Source organism: Nelusetta ayraudi, unplaced genomic scaffold (assembly GCF_046127955.1).
Source record: "Nelusetta ayraudi isolate G7.1 ecotype Tasmania unplaced genomic scaffold, CSIRO-AGI_Nayr_v1 ptg000210l, whole genome shotgun sequence".
In the NCBI taxonomy this organism is placed as follows: Eukaryota; Metazoa; Chordata; class Actinopteri; order Tetraodontiformes; family Monacanthidae; genus Nelusetta; species Nelusetta ayraudi.
Genome location: NW_027466259.1, coordinates 254294 through 277400, shown reverse-complemented (window position 1 = coordinate 277400; position 23107 = coordinate 254294). Strand labels below are relative to the sequence as shown.

The following is a 23107-nucleotide window of genomic DNA, read 5'->3' as shown; positions in this document are numbered from 1 at the left end:
AAATTGAAACCAGACAACATATAAAAACTGTGGTTTCACCCCCCCCACCACCCCCTCCTCTCTCAGTTCCTCTGTCTGTCTGTCTGTTCCCTCAGCTCCCCCGTGTTTCTGGCTTCAATCATCTCTCCGATTCATTCCATCACACTTATTCCAGAGGACGAAAAAGGGGGAACAAAAACTCCTATTTTGCACAAACAAATAGCTCTGGTGTGTGAGAGGCCTGCTTGAGCAACTGACGATTGGGGATATTTCAAATGACAAGCTGGTGGACTGTTAGGGTTATCGTAACACACGAGGACTGCCTTCCAGTATTCATGAATGCTGATTACATAAATAGATGACGGGGAGGGCAAACTGTACTTGGATGACTTGCCAAACAGCAAGATCGTGATTATTAAGATGTGATTTCCCAAAATACGAAACGTAAAAGCAAGTGTAGCGGCGGCTTGATGCTGCCCGGACATCTTAGTGGAGGAGACGGACGTTTTAGAACACTTTAAAGTTTCAATTCACCGTCACGTAAGCAATAAAACAAGGATAGTCAGATCTACATATATTCCAGTAATGATTGTATTGTAACAGGTATTCAGCATGGAGCACCATCTTTGCATCTGCATGATGTTTCATTTCTACTGTCATAAAAATCCATTCACAGAATATTTTCCTGGACGATATCTAAAATAAATACTAAAACGTGAATAAACAGTTGCCGTCACCGGGGTAAAGATGCAGTTGTGTGCAAGAATGTGCATTCATTTGCACACACTGAATGATATACATTTGTAAGGAGCATTAACAGCTGTATGTCAATTCAATTTTGTTTCATATTCACAATTCAAAACTGAGCAACAATGATTATAAGGAAAGTGTTATCGGGTGACTCACTGGGAACTAAATGGAATGGAAACTGCAAACCATTTCCAATATTGCACAGCTATTTTCTTCAAAGCCCGTTAATTGGCTGGTTCCACTTCGACATGCTGTAACGTTGCACTAGTGTCCCTTGTCTTCGCTAGTTCCGACTCTTTAAAATATGATCTGCTGTACCATATGGCAGGACAGTCATGTGATGTCATGTGTGCTGCACTTCAAAAGCCACACTGACGGCCCCCTAAAACCGCCAAGACGGCAACAATCATAGTTCTCCATCAGGAAGCAAGAACCTCTCAGAAGCACTTTGCCGTTTCAAACTAAAGACACAATTAGGTGCAGCTCTGAGGGATTTTCCCCTTTGCGTCTTGGTGCATATATTGTGTGTGTTTCTGAAAGAACCTGAGCTTGACCAGATGGAGAGATCGGCAAAAACAAAACGTCACAGCGTGATGCGTTTCCTTCGCAAGATCTCGGGGTGAAAAATTCCACAACAGACCCTTGTCCACACCTGCTGACACACTGCATCCAAAACCCACCCACTCTGAACTCCTACCAGCTCCTTGAGCACGCACCGTGATCGTTTGCAGACAACGTCCTCACACATGTCTTCGCATTGTCTCCCCACTCTCCCGACTCTATCACTCAACACGTCTTCGATGTGGGCTCTGGTGACATCTCTGTGATCCACACAACCACTCTAGAGTTTCACAGATGGAAAGCATTCCACCAAATGGATGCTTATCGGGATCAAGTCCTCCAAGGTTCCAGGTAGCTTTATTGTCAACTCTGTAATATGGGTAACACATACACAGAGGATTGAATTGCCGTTTCTCAAAGGCCACGGTGCTACAGTAAAAAAAAAAAAAAAAAGAATATAATAGAAAAACATCATGTAAGAATATAAGTTGAAAGATTAAAGACACAATAGTCCAAAAACAAACATGAAAGAAAAACGAGAACGAACTATTGCTGTCTAGATCGCTCCGAGGCAAACTGGACCTCCAACTCTTCCAGATGCCCATGATGACGCCACATGCAGCATGAAGACATCTTGTGTTTTTCTGCGTGGGAGTCTATGGCTACTGCAGGCAACCATTTGGTGGGATTCTGTCTTTTCATTGACGATAGTCACAACAGTGCTGTCCCCCACTGTATCCAACTCAAGAGTTCTCATCGAAATTCTTTGTTCTCCTCTAGCCCGGATGGTCCGGCAGAGCTGCGATGTATCCAAACAGAGTGCACATCTGCTAATACTAACCATCACAGTGTCACGGATTTGAGTCATTTGCTTGTCATTGTCTTGGATGAAACGTCTTCCGTCCGGCCAGATAACTACAGCAACCACGCATTACACAAAACAATGACTCGCAAATATCCCCACGTACTTCCAGCGGAACATCAAACCCAACTCTAGAGTTCACACCCTGCACTCACTGTGTGCACAGATGTTCCCTTTACAAGACTGCGCTGGAATCCAAAGACAGCACTGCTTTATCATCCACGATGGAGAATAAAGATTTATTTCCCGGTACCATACAGAATACGGGTCACGCAAAGAAAAATAATGATAAAAAGAACTTTTTCAGAATGGAGCCACAGGCTAAGGTGACTTTGAGTTCATTTAAGGGCCATGTCAGAGTCAAGCACTTTCATCCATTCAAAGTGTTTTCATTACTTTAGGCGATTATATTATCACGCAGTTATGTTGATAGTGTGCGTTATTAATGTGTCGTTATCAATCTCCTCCGCTCAGGAGCTGCCAGGGCTTGGGTTAACTTTAGAGGCAGTGGAGACAAACAGCAGAGCAGGACTCAAGGTCAATACTGGTTCAGTGCCTCTGGTTCGAATGTTTGCCAGAAGAAACAGTGGCAATTACAGGTTACAGGTACATCCAACTTTATCCTTTGGCACATTCATCCTGCTGTTGCTTGTGAGTGACAATATCATGAAATGAAAGAAAGCAAACTGCAGGAATTGCTCCATAATTGCTATCATTACCATCATTCATCATTCTTATCATTTCTTATTCTTTTGACAGTATGCGGTTATAGTTGTGTCAACTTGGCAAGCAGCAAAATTTAATAGGGAAGCAAAACTGAGAGCGACACCTACTGACTTGGAGGAGTAACTCTGGTCCATATCGCCTTCAAGTCCTCGACACATTGAACTCGGCTACCATAGCTGCCTATCAATTATTGTATAAGAAGAGAGGCCTGATTCATCCAACTTAAACGGATGAGCCCTTGAATGTATTTACTTCCAATAAACCATATGATAACACACCTTCTACTAGGGCTGATGGCTATCACTGTTGTTGTACCTATTCACACACTCGAAATATTAATCCAAGTCTTTGTCACTTGCGACGGGCAACTGGAGCTAATGGGTTGAAGCTGAGCACACTTGCGCTATGTGCATCGTGCACACCTTAACACTCTCAAATATCACTGGGATGCTGTAAATCACCGAAAAGCACACGCGGCGTGTTTGTGCAAGAGGAGCGGAGAGACGAGCTGACACACGGCCTCGAAGGCGACGTGATGAGTTATGTGTGCGAGAGAAAGAGCAGAAGAAACAGCAGAGGGTCAGAGATGTTACTGTTTAACACAGCATCAACACAGCCCAGACGAATGGCCGCGAATGTGTCCCGATGTGCGCACGGGTCCGCGTAGGTGCCGCCCAGGCGTCGGTGTGGCAATGAATCACTGGCACACCTTGACTCTGGGCCCCTCCTGCTGTTTTATGGCCTCACCTGCCACGATAGAGGGATGACAGCCACACTCAGGCGCAGGGAGGGGGAGGAAAGAGGAGGCGGAGGGCAGGGGAGGAGGAGATGCGGTCTCAGAGCGGATAGGAGGAGGAGGAAGCGGTGGAGGGGCTGAGTGTCGGCTGAGAAGGAGAGAAGAGATGAAAGACAAATAGTGAAGCAGGTCCGGAGAGGAGTTAGAAAGGAAAAGAGGACGAGGCGACGGACCAGATGGAGTCACTCTCAGCACACGGCGAGCAGTTCAGTGGGTGCGGTGGAAAAAACTAAAAAAATGACCACGAATGCGTTCAGCCTAAACTGCATATAAGTTTTCATTTCACTGTTTGACAAAAAAAAAAAGAGTCCTGAAACGTCATCTGTGGCACTTGGAGTGTCGTGTTTGTGAGAAGGGAAAAGTGTCCTCTTGTTTTACTTTGATGGCCGATGAAAACGATCACGTTACCCGTCTGGTACATAGAACATGACAAACTGCTGTCTAAGGTGGCCCAATATGCCAAACAATGTGATGAAGTGCCCCCTAGGGGTCAAGTGGAGACGACATAGTCAAGTGCTCTGTGAAATCTAACCTCGGTGTCTGAGGAGAGGTTTTTCTCCTTGAACGGGACGATTTGTCACACCATGGGAATCACATTCCCGTGGTGTGACACCAAAACAATCTATCTGGCTTTAATCACGACACAATGACTGTATTTGTATTTTCACTGTACAGGTGTTCACTCATTATTCACAGTTTCGACTTTAGCTGCTTTATGTTCGTCCCATTGTCGGCGCAATTCAAACGCTTGGTCCCTGTGCTTTATGTTGACAAAGTCTATTTGTTCCTACGTCCGTCTTCCTCCACCAACGGGCTGAACAGAGCGTTTTAAAGGCAGCAACGCTCCTTTCCCAAGTCAGCTCTCACTGCTGGATCATCAGGCCTTCCCGGGAAAAATGGGATATGAAATCCCTCCAGGTCGTTCCTCCAAATCCTGGGACGGGGAGGTTTCCCAGAGGAGCCCTGATCAGGCGGTCAATCGCCCCACCCCACGGAGGAGTGACACCAACACGTCTCTGAGGCTCGGCCCGACCAACTTCCTGAGCAAACTCCTCCGTGTCGGCCGCTGCTCGAAGCGGACGGCTGTAGGTGAGGTTTGGAATGTAAACTCGCTGGCAACCAGGGAACCCTGCCTTACCTCACCGCATCGGGTTTGGTACCCTTTCAGAAACACAGCTAACTCAGCAAAGGCCCGAGGATTTATAAACTCATTCCACCGCACATTCTCCGCAGAAAAACGATGCCTCGTATCGAGAGAACCAAGCAGGCATGTTATTTTACACCAAACGCAGGGGGAGGAATTCTTCAAGCTAGTTGCTATTCCCCGGTTGCCGTTAAACAAATGGGATCGCTGTGGAAATTCTACACTGAAGAAGAAAAACAGCCAAACTGTCAAAGGCGTGAAGGCCAAATGAGCCCCCCCCCGCGCGTCAAACAACTGCTCCCCCGTTGTCTTTCACCTTATCACTGGAATCGGAGAGTCCAAAACTGACATTCTTTCTGCAAGATCGCAGATCCTCATCAAACAACTGTGGATTAATGCGGCCTTTATCATCGCACCTTGTTTTCCAGAGTCTCCTAACGTCGACTCCTACGCTGGGATCGCAAGTCCCCAAATGGAAGCGGGGGTCATTTACGGTCACATTTCAGTCCTGGGGGGGGGGGGGTAGCACGGAGGAAGTAAGTGAGGCCTGCAAAAGCTGTCTTACTCCTTTTCTCAAGCACAAAATAAACTTCCGAGTTACTTTCCGTCAGTGTTTCCCTTCACATGCCATCGGCTATTCTGAGAGTCTATAGGCGTTGTTTAAAGTAAAAAATAGTGACCTGCGTAAGTAATAAAGCAGACTTCCAGTAAAATGGGTTCTGATGCCCAAAATGTGACTTGCGGGCAAAACACAGGTTTCTTACTTTAAACAGACCAGGGGAAAAAAGACCCCAACAGTTTGAAAGGTGGCCTATTGTGTCAATTTTCAGATGGAAAAAAATCATTCCAACAATAAACAAGGTTTGTTTGGTCAAACAACTCCAAGTTTGAGCAGCACAGGCCCAACAAGACATCTGAGGAGTTAGTATGAAAATCAGGTCAGCTTCTAACGTAGAAGTCCCACAACACCCAAACTGCTTGTTTCGGCGCAGTGAAAAAAAAAAGCCCACTGAAAAGGTCAGCTTTTTGATAATTGGGCTCCTTTCAGCAAGTCTGGAATAGATACAGTAGATAGATAGATAGATAGATAGATAGATAGATAGATAGATAGATAGATAGATAGATAGATGGATGGATAGGAAGTAATTTTAAAGACATTTTCAAATAGGTATGACAAAGCTTCTTCAGGGGCAGAAGCTAAACTGATGCATGCACCTATAAGGGGGGCTTTTCAAATTTAGCAGATTTCCTCCATCCATTAAGTGCCTCGCCAAATGACACATTGATAGATGGGCAGAAGGAGCAAGGGATCAAACCACCAAACCAGAAAGCAGCGGAGAACCCTCTCAGGCTCCCGAGCCCACAGCCTCAAGCATGCAAAGCTGTTCCACCTGGCAGCGCGAGTAATGTGAACCTCTCCGCTGCCTGTAATGAGGAATGGGGAAGCGCGGACGATCGCGGACGGGCAACAGCGACTCGATAGCCCTGCCATCCTTTGTTCTCCATCGGACCTGTTTATTAGAGGACGTCCCGCTGACGCCGGCACCTGGTGCACATTACGACATCGGCTCCGTGTGCGTAAGAGACAGAGAGGGGAGATAAAAGGAGGCGGAGATGGACAGATGGAGGAGTCGAGTGAGGGCTGTAGTTCAGATTAAGTGGACCATGTGTGTTTCCATGAGTCCGCCGCCGATGAGACGCAAACCATATGTTGCCCGGGCCCGGCGCATGAGGTGCCTGTGTGACGCCGCCCGTTTGTGTGTTTGACATGATGTTAAATCAGACAATCGTTGCCTGTCTTCCCGATGAACCAAGGTTTTGTAAAATTACTGTTTAAACACTGTGGTGACGGATAATAAGTCATTTCCTTTCCTGTGAACCATCGCACACGCACGTCGATTCTACTTGTTTTCATTCACTTCCTGGAGGGGAGGGGGAATTAATGTGCTTTATTAAGTTGAAATAATTTAGTTCCAATTCAAATGAGTCAGTAATGATTTTTGACCTGTTTTGACCTCTTTGCATTGCGTGTCAGCCATGAGCCAAGTTACTCATGGGAAATGAATAATAATGTTTCTTTGGCGCGATAAAAGAAAGGTCGAAATTCTTTTATTCCAACTTTATGGCCATGTCATTGCTGGATGGACACGATTTGCCCTTCTATACTTTTAAATGATATATTTGTTACACACACTTTGTATAGTTCACATCTATTTTGTTCATTTATTTACTTATGCTGAGCATAAATATAGATATGGAAAGATGCATTTGTGGTTGTTCACAACCAATATGATGATGACAACTCTGTGACTTGAAACAAATAAAGGGTTAAGAAAAATGAGTCAAGAAGAGCACATTCACCCTGTGGGAGGTTGCTTTTGGCTTTGTGCTCCCTCTTACCTGCCTTCTGTGCTATTTCCTTCTGTTTCTGAGGTGAATCTGATGACAAGGGAAATGAAATGAATCCCTTAGTCGCCATTGTGTGTGTGTGTGTGTGTGGTTGCGTATGTGCGTGTATGCGTGTGTGCGTGCGTGCGTGCGTGCGTGCGTGCGTGCGTGCCTGCATGGGTGTGTTACTGTGAGCGGACAAATTGACTGTTATGTCGAAACCCAGTGAGAACAAGCGATTTCAGCAACGCTCCAAGTCTGGGTAAGGATTCCGAAAAGGGAGCTGAGGGAAAACGGGAAGCCAGTCCCCAATTTGTTCTCTAAAAATCTGTTGAAACATAATAAGTATGTTACGCTCTGAACATGTCATTTTTTTTTCCCCCTTTTATTTTATTGTTGGTCCTCTCAGAGTAGGAGGAGTGAGGAAAAGACAGATTATTAATATGAGTGAAGCAGCCTATTTTATTTTATTTATTTATTTATTTATTTTTACATAAGCAGAAAAATAGGTTAAGATTCGGTGCACTGGTATAGCGCCGATCAGCGAGTTCCAAGTGCATGATTGGGAAAATTTAGATGACTGTCCATTTTAAACAAGCGCAGATCCCCTGGGTCTTCTGCTGGCTCGTAATTCGACAGCTTTAGATTTATTGGCGGCTGGACCGGCAAAGTTGCAAGTTTGCATTTATATCAAAGCTATACAACTTTTCACACAACTCCTGAATGCACATCCCAAAGGTATCAATGTATTCATTATATTTCCATCCAAACGTGTCATGTGCATTCACTAATTAGCATTAGAAATGGACAGCTGTGGCTGGCGATGGAGTGAGTACAGTGAGATGACTCACTGCCATGGCAAGGCCACGTTTCTAAGCATCTGGAAAAGAGCACGAGAGCAAATTAATCGTCACAATAATATAAATGGGTGTGCATATTACTGTAAACCCCCAGACGTAAAATGTAATTCTCTGAGAAGAAGTGGTGGGGGTTGGTGGGGCTTGAATAATTACATTACACATCCCCTGTGAGCCATTCATCTCTGTACAGCAATGTAACAGCAATCCATCTACTAAGTCAGTAAATGTGACCTCAGCCTGCAACAAACTGCCACTGACACACACTGACCTGCTGGGAGACTTTGAATGTGTTTGTTAGAAACTGTGTCGCGGACCGTGGAACAAAAAATGTACACGCTCGTTCAAATTTTCCCACATAAGCTGTGAGCGAACGTATGTACACACCCTGGGCTCCTGCCACAGCGCTGGCCTTCCTCGCCTGCATTATTCATTGTGTTTGATTAATCCCGCTCAGTTATTACACAGGACTGGGATACGTGCTTTTCCATCCTGATTTATTTTCCTTGGCCCGCCGCGGTGACTTTTACAAATTAAAGTGGAAGCCATTTTCAACAGTCTGTAAAACTGTACAAATTAATAACCTCTCAATTCGAACAAGCAGGAGGAGACACTGAGCGTGCCGGAGCACCATCGGGCTTCCTGGGGAGGAAAAAGTGCGGTTTGAAACCGTGTCAGCCACCGCCGGGAGTGGAAGCCCGCTGGCTGGGCGGCGTCACACGCGTTGAGCGCGAAGGCACGAAGCAGGGATAGAGGGGAATGAAAAAAGGAAAAGATTTTTGAAGGCCTCTCTGTGTGTGCAGGGAAGGCGGGATCGTTTAGACAAGTTGGGAGCAGGTCAAAGACGTGTTTGCGTTATTGTTCAAGGTGTTGCGGGGGGTTACGTGAGGCTGAAAGTTGAGGTCTGATGTTTTAGAGGGGGCATGCCCTTAGCTGTTGTGAACATTAACCCCGGCCGACCCCGGGCGGACACACCACTTGATATATGTGTGATACAGGAAAAGTGGAAAAATGGACTCATAGGTCTCGTCCCGCTTTCCTTTCTCTCTCTCTCTCTCTATCCAAATGTCATGTGAATTTATGGCGAAAAGCTAGAGAATGTTGTTGGAAGGAGTAAAATACGAGTCAGGTGTGCTTCAATAAGGGCTGACGCTTTTACTGGGCCTGAACCTGAACGGAGAGTTCAGCAAAACGCGTCAATGGGAGCCAGACTGCATCATCGTTACTGAGTAAGTCCGGCCAGACACTTCAGGGTTGCTCCTGAGGACGCACATTCGTGCTGTTCAAGCAGCAAATGACGTGGTAGTTTTGAACATCTCTTCCTTTCCGCTCCTGAGGACGTTGCGGTTTCACATCAATGACTCCCCTTTCGCAGTAAAATCCGATTACTTTGATTGAAGTAACGAGGCCCAGTGTCCTATCCAGCTTCTGTCTGCTGTGTGTGTCAGTGAGGGGGTCCAGCCGTCAGCACCAGGAGGAGAACGGGACAGAGCTGGAAGTGCTGAACAGACACTGTGGAAACTCCTCTTCAATCAAACAATGAATTAGTGCAAATACACAGTGGAGCCTCCTTGTAGGTGGCGCAAAGAGGATAAATATATATAAAAGACAATGTCACTTTGAAAGGAACCCTGCAGGTGGGGTTTTCAATTCGAGGGCAAAACATTTTAAGGCATCGGGGCGAAACCATTAAAACCTCAAGTTGATCAAACACAGCAGTTAGTTACTTTTTACTGACTTTACTTCACTAAAACACACACGTGGAGTTTCTGTTCCATCTTATGCCATTAGATCCCTTTAAAACCAAAGGATGAGATGATTGATTGGTGAACCATTGGGAATGTTTTCAGGCAATTCTTTGCACGCACTGAAATGTGTGTGTGTGTGTGTGTGTGTGTGTGTGTGTACCTGTGCACAGCGTCTGTGGCCCTCGCACCACACCAGCACTTCGTCACTCTGGTGGAGACAGAGAGAGGATGATGGTTAAAAACCAGCGGGGACAGAGAAGTAAATCATTCACGGACAAATTCTAGGCTCGGCTCATTCTGTCTGCCCACATGTGATCCGTTCGTGCCTGACGTGCGCGGGGACAGAAAGCAAAATATTATTGATGAAAGGTTACCAAAGGCAAGAAAAAGCAAGTTACATAAGCAGGGTAAACCTGACATGCAGGCAGAAACAGTCTCAACCTTCGAAACGACTCAACACACAGTGTTTGTGGTCACTGAGCCAGGGAGCCTCGACACGTACTTAAATGCATGTTTATGCGTGTACATTTGCACGTGCGTGCACTGACTGCTGAGAGAGTCAAACACAGCGTGAATGGCGACTGCGACCACTGCAAAGGAGACACGGGGGGACGGTGTGGAGTCCCAAAATACCCAATTTCCATCCTTAAAGCGTCATTCTGAGTTCCATCCAGGGCAGAGGGAAACCGAGGATGCCGTCTGCAGAACGTGCTACTCTCTGCGGTGCCCTTTTTCTCCGGTGGCTGGGAATCAAACCCACAACCTCTGCTGAGGGCCGACAGTGCCGGCCAGTGCGCCACTGTGTCGCCCTTTCCATATAAGATAGATTTTCTTATTTAGCGCCACATTGTTATTTCAGAAATCATTCACAGAGAGGTAACGCTCTCATTTTCTAAAATAATGAACGTTTGCGTCCTAAAAGTTCTGTAAAAGCTTAGAAAAGTATGACATAAAAACCTTTCATTACAGCAAATCCATGATTTACCACTCAAGCGGCCAAAGCTGCAGTTTGTGTTCACTCGATACTTGCCTGAAGATCACAGAAAATTACAGACAGCCTCTAATTGAAGAAGAATAATCAAGGTAAAACCATATTTTCTTGTCATTTGGGGTAATCTAATTGGTTCAAAGGCGTTCCGAGAACTTTAGCAGTGGGACGTTTCATCTGCCATTGTTCATGTAACTCAACAATTGCTGCTCTTCTTCCTCAACTGCTTTGTCATCATGAGCACAATCACGACGCCCCCCCCCCCCCTCCAACATCAAAACACCCATTAAAGCTGGAGGCATGAGTGCATCTATTTTCAACTTTGTGTGTGTGTCTATGTACGTGCGTGCGGGATAAGGCTCCTTAATGACTCCTAAACCCTCCACTGTCTGTCCTGTTTTTAGCCTGAACCCAGCTCATCTCAGACACACACACACACACACACACACACACACACACACACACACACACACACACACACACACACACACACACACACACACACACACACACACACACACACACAGGCACGCACGCACAGCGACGTAACTCACAGACGTTCAGAGTGCTCCTGCGTTTCTGCCGCTCTAACTTGTGGTGTAACGAGGGTGAAGAGGTTAGCGTCGGGGTGACGGTGCAGAGGTCAAAGGTGGGGGATTAGCGACGGGGGCTTTTTCACGCCGCTGGACGAGGCTGAATTGACTCGTTTGCTCCGACCATTTGAAACAGATGCACAATGACAACTTCAGTGAAATGGCTGCGCTGAGTGCTGAGGGCCGGCGCTGCACTGGGCGTTGAAGGACACGCAGATGGAGACTTATTTCACTTCTAAACCACGTGGAGATGCTCCTTGTAGCAGCTTTACTGTCGAGGGGGGGGGGTTGTGGGGAGGGGGGGGGGCAATGCCGCTGGAGCAGAGAGGGCAAGATTAGGCCACCGACGGACTCTGAAAGAAGCGCTTGTCAGGTAGTACATCTAAACGCTTCTTTGAGAACACTAAAAATAAGGAGGGCCGTCTTGTTTTTTGTTCTCTGTAAATTCTCAAAGCCGACAGGCCATCAGTCACGGGCGCCTCGTGCGGAAATCTGTGATCCAGCACATGTGAGCGAGTGGTGAGCACTCCAGATACTCCTCCGAAATTTTGTTCGCCTCATTCCTTTCGTGCTCTCACCCTGTCCACGTCCACGGCTACAGCTGCTTACCATTGTCCCGGGTGTACAGCTGTTGGCAGCGGCCAAGAGGAGGTTTTTCTGCATTGAGGTCATAAGGAGTCCAAACAAAAAATTAGAACCAGGTTCCTAAATCTGAGAAATTACAGATGAGTGTATTCCTGGAAAACAATCCCTCTTGTTTTGGGGGGCTAACAAGCGTCTAATGCTAAGTGCAGTTGAAGTGGACATCCTTGACTTGGAGCCGCTTGAGGAGGGCGGCTAATAAGCGTATAAGCGTTGCAAAGGGTTGAGCAATACCCTGATGGATAAATTAGTGGCAGCTCAACGGGGAACGGTGGCTGGAAAGATAAATAGCGGACAGGATTAAGGGAGGATTTAGTGTCATGGTATCACTGCAGAGACGGAGACGCCCCCGGTGCATGCTTCCTGGCATCGCGTCTTCCAGACGCTACCGTCGCAACGCCGACGCTGCCCAGGTGTCACTGTTTGCCGGGTGGAGTGCGAGGTCTCCATGGCCACGGGCTTCCAAGCTCCACACGCCAGTACGCCGGACAATCTCCACTCGCACAAACATGAACATATTTAGGAGGAGCCGATAACGGCGAAGGCAACTTGTTTTTCTCAGCCTGTCCGAGATAAACAGCTGTGGATGTTGGATTTGTACTTGGGCTTCTTCTCTTTTTTTCACGCACAGGCTTAAGCGAGGGCGAACTTTGGCAGACGCTCAAAAACGTAAAGCATTTATGACTGTCAGGACAATTACTGTGTGAGAAAAGTTTGTCTCCAATATGCACCAAAGGTTTAGGGTACAGCTCCGCTGTGGTCACTTAGCACGCCAGATGGACCATTTCCTGGATCCTTGAGAGAAATCGCACATACCCACCTGGCTAAGACATGATCGAAAGTGTCTGGAAAGGGAAGTGCGGCTTTGAGAGGAGACTGGACGTATCTTCTGTTTTTACTACCAGTTTGGCCAAGTCACCACAGTTTGGGTGCGTCCTACAGGCACAGAAACCGGCCCATGGTGGACAGCAGTGAGCCACTGCATTCAACTCACCAAATCCAGTCTGGAGGAAAAAAGGAAAACGTGCTGTCATCTAAGAAAAGCCTCGAGTTCTTTTTCCTTTGAACTACTCGTAATGTGAAAATGCCAAGCGCTTCTGACAAAAGTGCCTTTAGTGCACAGCCCAGGCAGGTCTCTTCAGTATAAACCAGCTTAGCATAGCGGCGAGTAGCAGCTGCTAACTGGTCTAATCACACCAGTAATTGAACAACAGGCTGAAAATGTTGCTGCTGGAGGTTAGTAAGATGGATGAGGGAGATTTCGGAAAATATTGCCTTTCTCATTTACTGCCAGAGGCCCTTTCAACGTGTTGTGCACAGAAGGCCCGGGAGTGGAAGCTGTTCCCTAAAATGAATGCTGCGCTCCGAGATAAAAAAAAAAAAAAAAAAGAGCAAGGCAGGCAACGGCAAGAACAACGGGAACAATGAGGTAAGGCATAACAAATCATTGCTGCGTGTCGTGCACAGCTATTAAAAAAAATCAAAATGCTCCGTTGAAGCTTCATCAGGGCTGCAGAATGGCCCGAGGGTGCACTTTTCTAAAATGCTTCTGTTCTCCAGTGCATTCCTGGACGTCTTTGGATAATGGAGAAATATAATTTAGTGCAGTAGTTCCTTTGGCTTCGGCTCCAAATTTCATGGCATTTGTTTTTCAGGTTTTTAAGGCACCTGGGTTGAATGCAGCATTGCAGGCACGTTTGCACAAGAGCCTGGAAGTGACATACCGAACGCAGAAACAAAACACGAGAGGTAAAACACATGTTGGGGGGGGGGGGGAAATCAATGTTAGCCTCTTCAATTAATTATTGCATTAAGATCATTAAAACGGTGTAAATACAGTATGAACAGTCAACGACAGATTAGTCATCAGTGTTTTGCATTATATAAGCAGGAAAATATGTCGTGCGCATTTTGACTTCTGTGTTTGATGTGATGTGTGACACCAAGAAAGTTTCATCCTCAATCACAATCACATAGAAGCATAGTCAATTGTACACTCCAGGCCTATTTCGAAAAACAATCCAGCATCCAAGGTAAGCCTTCAAAAATGCAGGAAGCTGTTGTTGGCAGCACTGCAACCATTCTCACGTATGTTCAAATGAAAGTTTGTCAAACTTTTCTCTTGCAGGAGGACACCAATGGCAACCATTTCCACTTTGAGAGGAAAATAAATAAAGGAAAGCGGGAATAAGATCAGAGCTCAATTCACAGACTCCCTCCCTCCCTCGCTCCGTCCAGTAACTCATCCAGCTCAACCACTTTTTGTCAGTCCATTGCTTTCCCTCGGCCTCGCCACAGTGTTGCCATCTGTAAAAATGACCAAAGGCGACGTTATAATAATGGCGACAATATGCCACAGACGTGTGGAAGCCAGTTAAACATCTCCAGATTTGTTCCCCCAGCTGGACTCACGTCTTCATTTTCTCTCTAGATCTTTGTCACGCACTCTCTCTCTCTGTCCTCCCTCCCCGTCGCCACTCCTCCCGCCAGCGAGCGGCGCAACACGTGGATGCACACTTACGCTCGTGTGTCCCGAGTCAATTTCATGGGACATATTTGCTGTCACAGCCAATTAAGGAGGGTGAAGACGGGCCCTGTGCGCCGGGGTGCCTAATATCTGCGGGCAAAGTGAGGTTCCGTGAGGTCTCGGTGTCTCTGCGTCTGCATGGCAAACCAGCTGCACATGTTGGAAAAGGTCCGGGAGGGAACGGGAGGACGGTGACTGGAGTGAAAGTAGCTGGACGTGAGATAGTCGAGAGGAAATGGGAGTCGGGGAGGAAGCTGAATAGGGAGGCAGGCATAGGAAAGGAAAGGGGAAAAAAAGGTTATTAGTAGCCAGAATGAGGCAGCCAAGGAGTAGTGGATCCTAGTTATGGAACAGGATGTAATAAATTTAAAGACTGCTGTTCATCTGGCTACTGCTCAGTCTTTTATTTACAAGAAGCCAACCAGGAGAGTATTTTAGGACTACAATAGAGTTTGGGGCAAGTCAATTATTTCCCTGTCGTGAAAGTTGTGTGCATTTTAGAGTGCGTTTCAAGGTTGATAAATGCATCCTCCGCCCCAATAAAAAAAATGCCCACAAGGTGCTTTCACAGAAAGATGTAGAATCCCACATCACTTGACTTTCTGATTAACAACTTAGGACAGATTTGTGCAAAAAAAAAAGAAAAGAAAAGATCCCATTTCCTTTTAGTCATCAATTTCCGTGGCTGGATTTAACGCCGACAGCTAAGATATTCTTAAACGTAGTTCTTATCCTGAGACCCGTAAGTGAAATCCGTCTGAGTGCGATATGTGAGAGAGCCGTCAGAAACAGAACTGACCCATGGAGTGAGAAAGCGTAAAGGACTTCCACATGGCTCCGGTGAAGTCGGCAGTCAGAAATGTTCGAGAATAACAAGCTGATATTACTGGACGCAGGAGCAGAGACGAAAACAGACGCGCTTGACGTGCGCACGCACACACACACACACACACACACACACACACACAGCTGCACACACTCGTCAGTGTTTAAAAGAGAGTGAGATATAAATCACACTTCTGCCAGATGCAGCGATAGAAAAGTGTGTGTGCGAACATATGTGAGTGTGTGTGTGAGGGACAGAATGTGTGCGAGGGGGGAAGACTGTGTGTGTGTGTGTGTGTGTGTGTGTGTGTGTGTTGCGGTGGGTGCTTGTGGTGGGGAGCAGTAGAAAGTCTATTTAACATGAGGCATTAACTCTGCTAATCATACCCAGATGACCAAAAGCAACAAATGTGTGTGTTGGGCGGACGTGTTGTTTGTGTACCACTGTGTGGTGGATGTGCCATGACTCACCTCTGCTCAACATAAAACAAAAAAAGAAAATGTTGAGGTCTAAATATTCCCGAAAGAAAGCGCCTAATTTTTGTGTTTGTGTTTGTGCGTGCATGTCTGCGTGCGCGTGTGGAAAACCCTGTAGGCGAGCAGCCTCACGACACAGGTGGTTGTTTCATGACCCTTGGAAGAAAAAAATAAAAACAAACACACACACACACAATCCTCCGACTGCATGGACATTTCTGCCTCCTCTCAACCACAATCGTCATTCCATAAATCATTTGTTCTGAATGAGAAACACACTTGAGTGCGGCGCGTTAGCGGACGAGACCTTTTCTTGTGGGAGGAACAGGAAGGAAGTTGCATGTGCGCGGCAAGTGGAATACACAGTACGTGCACCTGCTCACAGCAGGTCAGACTAGTCGAGCGCAGATGTTTCTGAACAGGTAAGAAGCCGGATCTGAACCACAAACAGCCGGACTGGTAACTTCCTGCAAGAGTGTTTGTTGTCTACGAGCACATTAGCCAAGCAGTGCGCACAATGAGCAGAAGGCTTTGGAGGGTTACCAAATAAAAATGGAGCAAACTATTGGCGCTGGTGCTAGTCCCGTGTAGTCTAAACTAACGTGATAGTTAGAGTTATGGTAAGTCCTGTGGTTCCTTGTATTGTTTGGTTTCAGAACACCGAGTGATTTTGATTGGCTGCCACACACGGCCACAGTCGAAGAGAGACAAAACAGAGGTCCGCGGAGCCTCGTTGTTGTGTTAGTCGTTCGTGCACGAACACACGGGGGCTCAGAGAGAAAGTGAAGGGGAAGCGCTCCCATTTTAGCTGCAGGGCCAGATTTGGTGTGATTGCAGCTTCACAACAGGACACAATCAGAGCGGCATCAAGTGGCTCCAGTCAACAGCCTTGATGTGAACTGGAAAAGAAGTCATTGTGGACATGTTCCCAGGACTCCATGTTCCTCCTGGTCCATTGTGCCCCAAGTTCAATTTAATGTTGACACACAATTTGGACAGCGCTGACAGAGACACCCTAGTGGGGCCCATTGTTGTGCTTCCATGTTGCTCAGACGTACGTAGGACCCTGAGAGCATCAGGCCTCGGAACAATAGCACCTCTAGAACTTGGGCACATAAGGTCCTGAGAATGTAGGACTGACTCCTCATAGTCATAGTTGCATCATTTACACTGTGTAATCTGGGGGCCAGTGAGCCCCCAGGACAGAGCAGTGACCTGGCATGTCCATGTTGTATAAAACACGGACTCCACGGGAGAATATTTGGATGTAGATAGAAATTTTGTTCAAATTAAAAACCCTAACGGGCCATACATGGCCTCCGGGCCGCAGTACGCCAATGTCTGCTTTAGATTATGGTAACGTTTACTTTGTGATGAAATGACCAAATCTGAAACCTGTTGAGAGTTTTGTTATTTGCGCAGCGTTTGGTGGATTTGACGTGTGGAATAAAATCACATGGACAAATGTAGAATAAAAACATGTGGACGGCACGGGTGTCAGGAGTATCACACGCTCCAACGCCACGTTGCCACAACTCCTCTCTGTCTTTTTTTTCTTGTATCTCAAAGGACAAAGCCAAGCTGCTCCATGCTTTGAAATCCCAGGTGTGATTTACCGTCTTGGAATTTCTTCCCTTCCCTCCCCTCCCCTCCCCTTTCAGGCCAGAGGTTTTTTTTTTTTTCTTTTTTGGGTTTTTTTTTGTTGTTTTTTTATCACCACCAGCCCCTGGTTCTGCTTGCTGATCAAATGTCAGGGTATTGAGAAAGCATCGGAGAGAGGCCGAGGGGGGGGGATAAACAAGCTATTGCCTGTCTGACCCGTCCGCCCAGAATGTCCCTGCCACTGTTTGGGGACGTCTTTCGTCACGCGGGGCTATACGTGTCGCTTCCGGGCCATTCACCTGTCTCTCCATGTCTCCCCTGAACCCCCCCCGTTGCCTGGTCCGGCCTCTTGATTCTATCTGCCTACCTGCTCTTTATCTCTGGCCCCGTCTGTCTCCGTGCAACCTGACCTGCGCTGCGTCCCTGCTCCTTTTCAGAGCGTGACTCTTTGGCTGAGCGAGCGTGGGGCCTGATTAGAGTTACCTACCGCAGAGCGCTCGTGAGCGCGCTCGTGAGCGTGAGCGCCCCGGCGGCTTATTGACCCCGCGGACGCGCCGCTGTGAGTGTTTTAAGACGCCCGGTCTAATCCAATCGGCCGACGGGACACGCGCAACAGAAGGAGTGGAGGCTGCGGGCGAGGCTGCACTTTTCTCCTTATTTTTAGGAGTTTACATCAAGGAGGAATTTGGGAATATGACAACATACCAGCATGCGTAGGCGCGTGCACACACACACACACACACACACACACACACACACACACACACACACACACACACACACACACACACACACACACACACACACACACACACGCGCGCGTGCGAGAGAGAGCTATAATTACACTATTACGCCATACGAGAAGAAGCGGTGGAAAACCCAGAGGAGCAGCAGAAAGACGTGTAAATAGAAAACCGGTGACTCAAATACTCGCGGCTACGCACGCATTACGCCGGGGGGGGGGGGGGGGCCATAAACAGAGGGTTCACCCACATGAAGCCAGGGGAAGCACTGTTTGTCTGAGCGCGGTGGCCGAGTGGGACGGGCCAAGCTCTATACTTGACCCTCCTGATGTTACTCGCTGGAGATCCGATCACGACGGGCGCTCGGCGTGGCGTTCTTTGAGACGGACGGGTGTCGTAACGCGCGGTGCCTGCGAGGTCGACAGAGTGATGCTGCGGTCGAGGATGTGGCCGAGGGGAAACTCGTTTCCTTCTTTGTTCAAATTCTAGAGTGGCTTTTTTTCTTTTATTTCGGTCCCACACACAATGACTCGAGCGCTACTTTCTGGTCCGGAAATGTTTTTTCAGACTCCAGTTTTTTGCTCCACACTGCCGCCCCGATGCTGCGTAACAACTAACAAAGCGTGGAGTTTTGCCTCTTTCAAGGAGTTGAGGGCCAGCAATGACAATTATTGATTATTGATTTCTTGTGCTAATGTGCATTTCTCATTATCTAACAGGAACCAATAGAAATGAGCCTTTGGCTTCACTCTGACTTCTGCTGCCACATTTTCAGTAAAGTTCATGAGTTATTGTACTGACCCTTTGGGGAAAAAAAAAAAAAGATCTAAACTGAAAAGACGTGATTGATGGAGCATCCTGTTGGACACGTTGAACATGCGGGCCAGTCGGTTTCCTCCACCAGTGGAAAGCATCATGCTTTCTGCTTTCTTATCACAACTACAACCCTCGTGCAGCTGATTGGTTGGGTGCAGTTCAAACCATCCGAAAACAAACCAGATCCAAGGATCTGAGGACGGACCTGCAAGTTTTCAGTCCTGAATCACGGCAATCCAGTTGCTGTGTGAGCTTTACAGAAGACGCAGTATTTGGACAGGTGATAACTGGAGGCGAAAAGACAACGCTGTAACCGCCATCAAAGTCGCTCTTCATTATTTTGCAGTGACGAGACGTCATAATGTCAAGACGTGTCAAGTGTAAGGAACTCACAATGAGCTTAATTACTTCTTATACAAATGCATCTTTTCTGAAGGCAGGTAGTTGTATGGGGGTGATCACAATCACTGTCTTGGAATGCAGAACCCATTCTATAAATCTGAGGTGGTGCAGCATGTTCGAGCCCTGAACAAAGCAGCTGCTGCAGCTAGTGTTACATGCTCATCGCAGCCTCCTGGCTCTCCAGGCTGGTGGGCTTTGCCAAACGAGAACTGAAGTCAAGGTAAGGTTACATTTGTTATAAAAAAAGAGAAAGAAAAAAAGAGCGTAGCTCTTGAGCTGAGAACTCGGGGCGCAGCATGTGGTTTCAGTATTCCTAATTTATGCCCGTACATAAAACATCATCAGTCGGCGGCCAGACTTTTCTCGCTAGATTTCTCGATAGATGACTGACGACACCTGAGTCCCCCAAGCCCTCAGCGGACAAGGGAGGGTAACGATGGAGGAAAAAAAACTGAAATGTCAAAGGGCTGTCACTGGATGTATCAAGGGGATAAATTACAATGCCTGATTCAGTCAGTTTTACAGCCCACAGTTGGTCATGGTATGCTCGGTAATCAGGAGCCAGCAGAAACAGGCCAAGTTTCAACTGCTTGTGAGCTTTTATAAGGAAAAGCTCATTTTTAAACCCAATAGTAGTAAAATATATACACACAAAATATATAGATGTACACACACACACACACACAGATGTGTATATATATATATATATATATATATATATATATGTATATATATATGCACACATATTACTTAGCTACATTTATTGGATCAAGATTTAGAGAGATGTCAAAAATCTGCCTGTTCTCAGGTTTTTACAATTTTCTTGAAACATCAATCGTCTCAAAGAAAATTAAAAAAAAATAAAACCAAATCAAATCAAACCCCCCCCCCCAATAAAACACAAATGTGCGACGTGCTTTTGACTTCCTATTTCCATTCCACTGCAGCTGTTTGATGCGCCACATCTGACTACTGCGCTGCACCTCATAAAGTTTAAAGCAAACATTCTCGTTCTCACACCTTCACCTCAAGGCTGCCGCCGAACGCGCACACATGCTGCTGAAGAGTCATCCAGCGGCCATCCTCATTACGTGACGCACAGGTGCCTGGAGTCGAGATGTTGGGAGCAGCGGGCCAAACCTTTAGCCCTTCTTTTTTTTTTTTTTTTTCGCCAACGCACTAAAAAGCCACGCAGGCTCAACTCAGACACCACACGGCCGCGGACAAAAAGTCATCTACACAGAGCAGAGCCACTGGGGCAAAAAGCCCGCGGTTAATGACTTTCCCACCCACCGCACAGCATGCACATGTTGAAGCCGTTAACGATAAGTGGCTTTTCGAACCTAGTAACGTCCTAATGTCCCTGTAATCTCACATTCCTCACTACAAAGGCCACAGGACGCGGGCCAGCGGTTTCGCCCGGATGAGGTGTTTTTGTTTTCGGCTGTTGTGGACAAAAAATCCCTTTCGATACAATCACAAGGAATCATTGATAAGCCAGAAGTGTACAAATGTGTTCTGCTTTTTTTTTTTTTTTTTTTTTGATTTTGCACTGCACCTGATAGTTGATTGAACCTTACACAGTGAAACTTGATGCAGGGCGACCGTTGCTTCTTCAAAAGACACGTAAAGGATGAGATTAGCGATTCAAATACAACATACATATATACAATAAAAAGGAAAAATATTAAATATGATTAAAAAAAAAATGCAACAAGTGGAGCAAAATTGAGTGAATAATTTGACCTTTTTTTAACCAGATTTCTGACCCAACAATGAATAGTGGTGGAAGACTGAAGAACACCTGCTACAGCTCTGACATTTTTTTTTAGGAAAACAATGTGTCAGACCATCAGTTTAAGCTGCATGAGAAAATAGAACATTTAAATTGCGGTACAGGTGCATTATGTCACTGTAATTTGTAAATATTGGCTGCACCTGACTAATTATGTAACAACTTCTGTCCATCGGCACTTCATGAGGCTACTCCAGAGCTGAACAAAGGAAGCAAAGGCCATGAGCGATGAAAAGGTCATATGAAAATGACACAGATGAACCTGAATGCTTGGCATTGCAAACACCGTGTCCATCGATCATACTGAATAACAATTCGACGTTTCCAAACAATAGCAATTGCAAAAGATAGATAGATAGATAGATAGATAGATAGATAGATAGATAGGACACGAAGAGACTGGATTAAAAAAAAAAAAAAAAAAAGCAGTACTAAGTCTTGCGCGGTTATTTTTTTCAACAAGTTTCTTTATGTTACTGGAGATTTTACGTACACATCATTTGCTTCTTTTTCGCTGAGCACATACGGCGAATAAAGAGTCCACTGTGGGAAGGATGTACCTGGAGGTGTCTGAAGGCGGCAGTTAGCTGGGTCATGTGCAGGGTGAGGCACCTGGACGAGCATCTGGCGCTGTTGATTTTATCCTCAACGTCCTCCTGTTCCGGTGAGCTCCTGCGCCCGCACGCCACGGCGGCCAGCGCGCACAGGAGCGCCAAAGTGGCCCGACAAGCTGACATTGTGCGCCAAAAGGAAAGAAAGAAAGGGGTGCTGTAGTTTGCCGTCTCCTCGTGTCACCGTCCCGCTCTCGACACGAGGTTTTTCCCACCGCTGAGTGAGAAGCACCGGAGGGTCGCTGCTGCTCAGCCGCGGCGAGCACACCGAGCGTTAAGCTGCTCTGCCCTCGACGCGGCCACGCCCACCAGCACCTCTCCGCCGCCACGCCCACCAGCACCTCGGCGATCCTCCTCGGTGCCAGTGGTCAGTGGCGGGCAGCGGAAGTTGGAGGGGCAACGGCGGAAGCAGTAAATGAGGGCACCTGTTGTTTTTGGTGAGGAGCCAGGAAGTGCTCAGAAAGGCTGAAAGTCTGCTTTTCATAAACACTCGAACAACATACACCGTTCATTGTTGTCACGATTGCTATTATTTCATTAAGAATTTTTCAAATTATCGTTGTATCTTCAACCTAGCCAACCTTCTCATTTAAAAAAAAATAAATAAATAAAATGTGGAGGATTTCTCACTACACACTAAAAATAGATGAGGTTTTGGCTTCGAGAGAAGAACAAGCCTCCCCATTAGGATTGTCTGATTTGTCTTTGAACAGTGGGAGGAAGCCAGAGAACCCTCGCATTGGATAGAACGAGGATATTCCAAACAGAAAGATCTGGCTGACAGTGCTAGTTTCCCACCACACCACCATACTTACCAAACACAGAGAAGACAAAGTCGTTTGCAGCATACGGAACAGCCTGTACAGCCCAGCACATATTTACAAGTTGAATGGTGCCATATGCTGCCCTCATCATCATCCTCACGACGGCCTGCATTATTTATCACTTACTCCCTAATGTAGCTTCCTATCCTCGTCATCATTATTCTCTCACTCGCAGTCACTAAAACTATGAGTCAGTGAGTTCACATCATCATCATCATCATCACCATCATCACCATCACCATCATCATCACCAGCCCTATTGTCTGTTTACATTTCAATTAATTTGCAAGCCAGCGGCATCTTTGTCATCATTGATTACTTTGTTGCTGTCGCAAGTGTTGACGATGTCAGACTTTCTTATCGTGAGCTTCTGCTGTTTTGCTTGGAAGCCGAAATTGATGCTAATGTTGCGCAGACAGCATGCGGTAAGAAATGTGTTGATGTAATATTA

At 46.6% G+C, this 23107-nt stretch overlaps 1 protein-coding gene across 4 annotated transcripts in view; it reads right to left on the bottom strand.

Annotated features, from left to right (window-relative positions):
* anos1b (anosmin 1b) overlaps nt 1-22188 on the bottom strand; it is a 41800-nt gene extending 19612 nt beyond the window's left edge. Inside the window, exons 1-2 of one of the 4 annotated variants that reach the window (XM_076016019.1) lie at nt 21782-22188; nt 9972-10019 (exon numbers count right to left, since the gene is read on the bottom strand). In XM_076016019.1, coding sequence (XP_075872134.1) covers nt 9972-10019; nt 21782-21958 — 225 coding nt within the window. In that variant the 5' untranslated portion in view covers nt 21959-22188. The remainder of the gene's footprint in view (nt 1-9971; nt 10020-21781) is intronic. The other 3 variants (XM_076016020.1, XM_076016017.1, XM_076016018.1) reach the window with 3 other exon arrangements.
* Between the last annotated feature and the right edge of the window lie 919 nt (nt 22189-23107).